Source organism: Orbicella franksi, chromosome 10, assembly GCF_964199315.1.
Source record: "Orbicella franksi chromosome 10, jaOrbFran1.1, whole genome shotgun sequence".
NCBI classification, from domain to species: Eukaryota; Metazoa; Cnidaria; class Anthozoa; order Scleractinia; family Merulinidae; genus Orbicella; species Orbicella franksi.
Genome location: NC_138154.1, coordinates 27,827,529 through 27,836,031, shown reverse-complemented (window position 1 = coordinate 27,836,031; position 8,503 = coordinate 27,827,529). Strand labels below are relative to the sequence as shown.

General features: G+C 40.9%; 2 protein-coding genes across 2 annotated transcripts in view; both read left to right on the top strand.

Annotated features, from left to right (window-relative positions):
- Positions 1-1,901, top strand: part of LOC145500148 (uncharacterized) — a 2,362-nt gene extending 461 nt beyond the window's left edge. Inside the window, exons 2-3 of the mRNA XM_081479628.1 lie at positions 389-800; positions 994-1,901. Of these exons, the coding sequence (XP_081335754.1) occupies positions 389-800; positions 994-1,859 (1,278 nt within the window). The 3' untranslated portion in view covers positions 1,860-1,901. The remainder of the gene's footprint in view (positions 1-388; positions 801-993) is intronic.
- LOC145500926 (solute carrier family 22 member 15-like) overlaps positions 1-8,503 on the top strand; it is a 27,186-nt gene extending 18,683 nt beyond the window's left edge. The window contains exons 4-10 of the mRNA XM_081480479.1: positions 2,296-2,494; positions 2,918-3,124; positions 4,347-4,481; positions 4,945-5,042; positions 5,589-5,700; positions 6,161-6,233; positions 8,163-8,503. Of these exons, the coding sequence (XP_081336605.1) occupies positions 2,296-2,494; positions 2,918-3,124; positions 4,347-4,481; positions 4,945-5,042; positions 5,589-5,700; positions 6,161-6,233; positions 8,163-8,342 (1,004 nt within the window). The 3' untranslated portion in view covers positions 8,343-8,503. The remainder of the gene's footprint in view (positions 1-2,295; positions 2,495-2,917; positions 3,125-4,346; positions 4,482-4,944; positions 5,043-5,588; positions 5,701-6,160; positions 6,234-8,162) is intronic.

The following is an 8,503-nucleotide window of genomic DNA, read 5'->3' as shown; positions in this document are numbered from 1 at the left end:
CTCACACAAGATCTTGTTCCAGTATATCTCACCCAAGGTCTTGTTCCAGTGTATCTCACCCAAGTCTTGTTCCAGTGTATCTCACCCAAGGTCTTGCTCCAGTGTATCCCACCCAACGTGTTGTTCCAGTGTATCTCATCCAAGGTCTTGCTACAGTCTTCCTCACCCAAGGTTTTGTTCCAGAGTATCTCACCGAAAGGTCTTACTCCAGTGTATCCCACCCAAGGTCTTGTTCTAGAGTATCCCAGCGAAGGTCTTGTTCCAGTGTATCTCAACAAAGGTCTTGTTCCAGTTTATCTCACCCAAGGTCTTGTTCCAGTGTATCTCACCCAAGGTCTTGCTCCAGTGTGTCCCACCCAAGATCTTGTTCCAGTGTATCTGATCCAAGGTCTTTTTTTTTTCAGTCTTCCTCACCCAAGGTCTTGTTCCAGAGTATCTCACCCAAGGTTTTGCTCCAGTGTATCCCACCCAAGATCTTGTTCCAGTGTATCTCACCCAAGGTCTTGCTCCAGTGTATCCCACCCAAGATCTTGTTCCAGTGTATCTGATCCAAGGTCTTTTTTTTTCAGTCTTCCTCACCCAAGGTCTTGTTCCAGAGTATCTCACCCAAGGTTTTGCTCCAGTGTATCCCACCCAAGATCTTGTTCCAGAGTATCCTAGCGAAGGTCTTGTTCCAGTGTATTTCAGCAAAGGTCTTGTTCCAGTGTATCTCACTCAAGGTGTTGTTCCAGAGTATCCCACCCAAGGTCTTGCTCCAGTGTATCCCACCCAAGATCTTGTTCCAGTGTATCTCACCCAAGGTCTTGCTCCAGTGTATCCCACCCAAGATCTTGTTCCAGTGTATCTGATCCAAGGTCTTTTTTTTTTCAGTCTTCCTCACCCAAGGTCTTGTTCCAGAGTATCTCACCCAAGGTTTTGCTCCAGTGTATCCCACCCAAGATCTTGTTCCAGAGTATCCTAGCGAAGGTCTTGTTCCAGTGTATTTCAGCAAAGGTCTTGTTCCAGTGTATCTCACTCAAGGTGTTGTTCCAGAGTATCCCACCCAAGGTCTTGCTCCAGTGTATCCCACCCAAGATCTTGTTCCAGTGTATCTCACCCAAGGTCTTGCTCCAGTGTATCCCACCCAAGATCTTGTTCCAGTGTATCTGATCCAAGGTCTTTTTTTTTCAGTCTTCCTCACCCAAGGTCTTGTTCCAGAGTATCTCACCCAAGGTTTTGCTCCAGTGTATCCCACCCAAGATCTTGTTCCAGAGTATCCTAGCGAAGGTCTTGTTCCAGTGTATTTCAGCAAAGGTCTTGTTCCAGTGTATCTCACTCAAGGTGTTGTTCCAGAGTATCCCACCCAAGGTCTTGCTCCAGTGTATCCCACCCAAGATCTTGTTCTAGTGTATCTCACCCAAGGTCTTGCTCCAGTGTATCCCACCCAAGATCTTGTTCCAGTGTATCTCACCCAAGGTCTTGCTCCAGTGTATCCCACCCAAGATCTTGTTCCAGTGTATCTCACCCAAGGTTTTGCTCCAGTGTATCCCACCCAAGATCTTGTTCCAGAGTATCCCACCCATGGTCTTGTTCCAGTGTATCTCACCGAAGGTCTTGTTCCAATGTATCTAACCCAAGGGCTTGCTCCAGTGTATCCCACCCAAGATCTTGTTCCAGAGTATCCCACCCATGGTCTTGTTCCAGTGTATCTCACCGAAGGTCTTGTTCTAGTGTATCTAACCCAAGGGCTTGCTCCAGTGTATAGCACCCAAGATCTTGTTCCAGAGTATCCCACCCAAGGTCTTGTTCCAGTGTATCTCATCCAAGGTCTTGTTCCAGTATATCTCACCCAAGATCTTGTTCCAGTGTATCTCACCTAAGATCTTGCTCCAGTGTATCCCACGCAAGATCTTGTTCCAGAGTATCCCGCCCAAGGTCTTGTTGCACATCGATTGCAATTCTGCGAGAGGGAATGTACTGATTCCACATTTCCAGCGAGGCAACATCTTTGTTTAGATGTGGGTCCCAAGCTGCGCTTGCGTATTTTAATTTAGGTCGCACTAGGGCTGTATATGCAGTTCATTTCTGTCACAAGCTTGGACAGATCCAAAATAGCGTTGTATCATACCGAGGGATTGATTTACTTTAGCTGCTATTGAAGAAATACGGTTTGATCACTTAAGCTTGTTGGGTATGGTAACTCCAAGACAGAGAGCTTAAGCTTTGTCGACCTACTCAAGCCGCAGAAAGCTTCTTTTCTTCTAAGGCGGGTTCCACTTATATGAGTTGAGACATCACATTACTGATTTTTTACAGGTGCCTACAGTATTCCAATGTTCGTATTAACAACCGAGTTCTCTGGAGTTCGCTATCGAGGAGCCGCTGGATCTCTGGTGTGGATTGGGTACAATGTGTCCATGGTGATTTTAGCCGGAGTTGCCTATCTCATTAGAGACTGGAAAACACTAACCATCGTTACTGGTGTTCCTGGCATATTTTATGTGGCTGGATGGTTGTAAGTGAAAAGCAAGCGTTTTTGATTAGTTTTTTTTTTAAATGTGAATATTTTAGCCTTAATAGAAGGGGTGAAATTGGTCTAGATGGGGTTTAACAGAAAGGTGGGAACTTGCTAAAATTTTAACTGTCATGCAGCCGTAAATGACGCTTTAAAAGTGTTAGGATCTGAGACCTGCAAAATTTAGGGATAATTGAGAAATGAGATGAAGTTTTAATTGATACCAATGATACCCACGTAAACTGATAACTTGGAGCTTAGACAACTCTCGCTCCCAGCCTTACACGCCACAGAGAAACAACTCGATCCACATAGATATGCTTCTTATTAACCATTACAATTAAAAAAACAGACGCTTGGCCATAAATCACGGGAAATTTAAGAACAGACTTAGAGTATTAACTTTCTTTTATGGCTTCACAGTTTTATTCCAGAGTCTGTTCGTTGGCTTCTAAAGAAAGGTAGACAGACAGAGACAAGGGAAATTCTAAGTAAAGTGGCCAGGCTGAATGATAATGAAATGCCTCATGAAATGCTGTGTTTGCCTATGGAAGAAAGGCTCGGAGACTTCCGTGATTTGTTTTCCTCTCTCAAAATGGCTCACAAGACTCTTGTTGTCTGGTATATGTGGTGAGTGTATATGTCAGCACAGAAGTCGTACTTGTATCAACTAGTACTTGCTGTACTTAAATCGTGTGTCTGATAGTGCACGTCATTTCGCTCATAAGATGGCGTGAAAAGAACCGCAGAGGCAAGGATTCTATGAGGCATTTGGTGGAGTAGAATCCCGGGAAGGGGGTTGCTCCCTTATATGAGTTATATAGGTATGTGCGGCCCCAAAGGGTATGGTTTTTCAGCCGTTTTGGTCATAAGTAGGGTATCCATTTTAACCTATTTTGGCCATTTTGGTCATAAATAGGGTATGATTTTTGCACTCTAGCCTCGATATGGGCATGTTTTTTTAGAAGAGGCCACTTTTTCATCATTATCGAAAAGAAAATCAACAAAAGCTCTTCACAAATTATGTTTACGGTAATTTAACATTGGTTTGAACTAGGGAACTTATTATAACGCAGGTCTGAAACAGGGTTTTGATTTAATGGTCAGGTCATAAATAGGCTATCGAATATTTGGTCAGGTCATAAATAGGGTAGGGAACATCGCAGATTTTGGTCATAAATAGGGTAAGGGTTTTGGGAAGCAGGCCGCACACCCCCAACCAAATTTTCTGGGAATACCTTCCCCGGGAGTAGAATGAAGTGCTATGACTTTTTTGTGGCACAAGGACGTTATATTTATGGATATATTTGTTAACGAGAATTGAACTCTTGTTACGTGTTCTACTGAAAATGACTGGAATCTAGTAAGCCTCATGTCCGTGTTTGTAATACTGGGTTCTATAGTTAGTTTGATGGCACGATCAGGGGAGGTCGAGCATTTTGTTAGACGCGTAAAATAAACAATGAAATACCAGAAATTACATGAATATAATGTGTCTAGTGCACAAATTGCTCAAGTTTCTGGAGAGTGGGGACCGTGAATGTTCCCGCAAATGAACGCAAGCTAATCCAGTGGGATTCAAAACTGCGGAACTACAGATTTGTCTGCAACGGGAAATACTGTGTTTACACATCTTGAAAAAAACAACAAAAAAATAAAACAAACCTGCTGTATGATGGTGCGTTTAGTTTGTGAAACGTTACGTGACATTTAGTCGGGACCTTATCGTGAATGTGTTGTTTTTTTCTTGTGAAATTTTAAAGTTGCCTTTTGCTTAACCTGAAATGGCAGTCATCTCCCGCCCAAATGACTGACATTTCAGGCCACCTTTTTGTTTGTTCTAATAAAACAGGTTTGCTGTCTCTTTCGTCAACTGGGGCATATCGTTCATCGCGCCGTTTCTGGGTGGTAGTGTTTACGTCAATTTGGTGATCGTCGGGGCTACTCTTGTACCTGTTAACCCAATCTGTGCTGCGTTGACATTGAGGTAGAAATGTCTAAGTTATGGTGGATATGTTACTATATGCACAGGGAGTTTTATTTCACATATTCGGATAAATTCTGCCATTTCCAGAAAGAATAATGACTAAACGTCCTAAACTCCTCAAAATATAATTTTTAGTCAAGTTTGCTGGTTTTCTTGCGATGGATTTCAGGGGCAATAATTTTGAGCAGAATGCCTTGAGTAGCTTGCAGTAAATGACCTGTAAGTTGCCCCACAAAATTAAAGGATCTTCGTTCATGATAACTGATATGACGTCATGAATCCTCTTGTTAGCTCTAGATCAGGGAGAAGATTCTTCTTTGATCGCAATTGGAGTACAATCCACCGTGCAATTGCATTGGAAATCAATCTTGTTTAAGGATATATAAAAACTGACTGATTTACTTGATAATAAGTGATCTAATGTATGTATTTTGATATTTTTTATTTCATTTGAAATAAATAGGTTTAGCCGCAGAAAACTTCCGTTAGTGTCGTTTCTTTTAGCTGCAACGGGAGCAATTGGCGCACTTCTTTTGTCAGATAAAGCTGAATATGACAAAGGTAAATAAGTAATGATATTATGTTTCATCCCTTGTAGTCATTATTAAGCTGACCGCAGTTTGTTAGGTGTTGCTGGAGAATAGCGTTCTCAAGTAATCATTTTACGATAACTGCAGAAATTAACGCGCGTTCATTGGCTATTTTCATTGTCAATAAGGTGACATTTTTATTTTATTTAAGCATTTGCATATGTTATTTTATAATATAGATAAGACCCTGCGCGCGCTCTGATTGGTCAAAAACCCACGTTTTATCAGAGTATAAAACATAGAAAAAGCGTGTTTTATTGTTTTTCGCCTGTATCATAAAGCAAATGAAGAAACCTTTATAAGCCGTGTAGTACACGGCTCGTGTTTTCTACATTTTCCTCGTGTTCTCAAATGCCCGTCGTGTCTTACCTTAGGCTTCTTTATTTAAGAAGTAAAGCGCATTTAATCATATATATTTGTTAATTTGCCCTATAGAAATATTAAATATTGTTATTATTATTATGACGATTGCCTGTTATGATAGAGATACCGAGCTAAATTATGCATTTCCTTTTAGGTTATTTAGCTGGAAAAATCTTCGTGTCCATGTTCGTTGCTAACTTCAGCTCTGGGATTGCATTCTCGTTGGTGTATATTTACGCTGCAGAGCTTTTTCCGACAACATTAAGGTGAACATAGTCTAATGTGGTAATCATGTGTACGCCATGATTACGAGACCCAAGCTGAAACAATTGTCTCAAATGACTGGCTATGTTTTGCAACCTCTAGTTACAATTGTAAGTTTTGTTTCGATTGGCTCCCCAGCCGAGAATGGGCATGTAGCGTAGTTAATTCTAAAAAAACGCTGGTCGGTTTTATTACTTCTTTTTGTTATTATTGTTTGTATTACTTCCTGATGGGGTATAAAAAAAAAAGCGTTGATTTCCCTATGGACTGAATGATACAATCTAAGGTGCTGTTTGGCCATTCAGCATGTCTCTAAGCCTTCGACAAAGATCTAGTGCAAGAAGCTGTCGAGATTTATAATAGTGCATATCGCATTCACTATGCCACGTTTTCGTCTCAAATGTTCACTCTTTCAAGCTTGATAAACGTGTTTTTCATCATATGATTCTTCTTTTCCCTTAGAAATGTCGCTATGGGTACATCCACAGCCTGGGCCCGAGTGAGTGGTTTTGCTTCTGCGTATGCTCCGCTTTTGGTGAGTGTGTTCCTTCTTCTTTTTCATTTTAAACATACTGTATTCAAATCTGTTGTCAGTGTTTATCCCATGTTTCAATCCCACGCCGCAAAGAAGCTGAAACTAAGTTCCTGCATTCGTGTATGTATTCTGATAAGCTTGGGGAGACAAGAACACCAAGATCTTGACTAGAACGTATAGTATAGTATAGTATAGTATAGTATAGTATAGTATAGTATAGTATAGTATAGTATAGTATAGTATAGTATAGTATAGTATAGTATAGTATAGTATAGTATAGTATAGTATAGTAAAGTAAAGTAAAGTAAAGTAAAGTAAAGTATGGTGTGGTCTGGTGTGGAGTAGAGTAGAGTCGAGTCATAATTACGAAAGTCATTCCAGGGAACAATAAAGATAGTTTTATTCAATAAAATTGTAGTCGATTGAAGTAAATTGAATATATTCCAGACAAGGCTACGTACTACGGAGATAAACTGGAAAGGCCGTAAGTTTTGAAGCATGGATAGTGATCAGTTGATAATGTGCATGTGAAAATCATGGTCTGGGTTATCGTTGTAAGTAATATAAGGGAACAAAAAGTTGTTCAACTGAGAAACATGCGTGTGCAGTATGGTCAATCTGTAATCTGCGAACATTGTTGCCTCTTAGATCTTCGAAATACTGTATTAGAGAGCTTAAGTGACGACGACGGCGAGGCGCGCCGAGGACGACGCCTAGTCAAACATTAATTTATATTTACCACCGAAATTCGCAGTTGCATTTTGTATTGATCTGTTCAGTACGCCAATGGCTCTAAAACGTGCTCAGGCTAAATATGCAATGACAGCGTTCAATTCCCAATGGAAATACCAAATTGGCCGTCATCGTTTACTTTTCTCGGACGACTCAGAACTTAGTCATTTCACGTTCTTGTTTTGCAGAGGACGGCAATGATGTGTACAAAGGTTTACATAACGCGCGTGCACAGTACAGCTACTGTATAATTTTGCTCATTAAACCTTTCGTTTGTTGATGTTGTCGCTGCCGTCGTCGTTGTTTGCTTAAGCTCCCTATTCCGATCCTGAGACGAATATCAATGGGAGAAGTGCCGTGATAGGGCACTTCCGGATTTGCCGATCATCTTGATGCAACTCAACCACTCATCTAGTTCGGAAGAAGAAAAGAACAGCAGAATTCTTAGTATCCCCTGACATCTGGTACTGCAACATAAAAGAGCTGTGGTTAATTACAGTACAGTGCAGTACAGTACAGAGCACTGGATCCGGTGCGAGAGAATCCGAAAAATCCCGCACAAACGAGAAGAAGAATATGTGCTCCAGTGCCATACATCAGGCGGAACTTCGGAACGCCTGAAAAGAGCGCTTAAATCACTCGAGGTCACACACTTCCATAAGTCTTTCAATAAGTACTTGCTAACGGTAAAACAGAAAACGTTTTGTAAAAAAAGTGCGGAACAGTATATAATATCCATTGTGAACAATGTGACAAATAATATTTTGGGAAAAATTCTCTTTTACTACAAGCTGGAGGGATTCTTCAGCCATTCATGAAAATTGCCAGTCCACGAGAAACTCAGTAGATTCTAACAAAACAAAAGCTCTTACCACAGAAATCAGCACACTCAAACGTGGCATAAGGGAGGCAATTAAAATCCGGTTACGAGAGCCTTTTTGAGTAGAGACACTTCTGTAAAAACTGAAATCTTAAATGAAGAGACTGAGCATCTTAGGTGGAGATGGAGATGGAGATCTCTAACCCACCGCAAGCACGAGTCAAAACAGCAAGCCATTATTCCATGTGCTCGCACCACTCGAAACAAATGCATAACTGGTATGCAGCGTGGTATGTCGTATGTCACTGTTAAATCACGCATTTCTGTATTAGAATCTAACTATCCAATTCATATCTATTTTTCCATTTTCTCTTCAGCTCAATGTCCATCGCTTTTTGCCATTTGGAATAATGGCCGCTCTTGCATTGGGTGCCGCAATGTTGTGCATGACTTTACCAGAGACTCACAACCAACCTACCCTAGAAAATCTGTCACACGATCCAGATGAAGACAAGAATGAAAAGAATGATGAAGAGGAGTACACCACTCTTATATGAAGACAAACTTCGAGAACACTCAGTATATTTTCATTTGCTGTAAAACAGGAGACAAATTCGCGAAGTTCTCCTAGCTTAGGTTGATTCGTCACAAACAAGAAGGCTTTCGCATTTGATCAATTCTTAGAATGTTTTTTTTAACCCTTTGAGAGCTTTGTAAA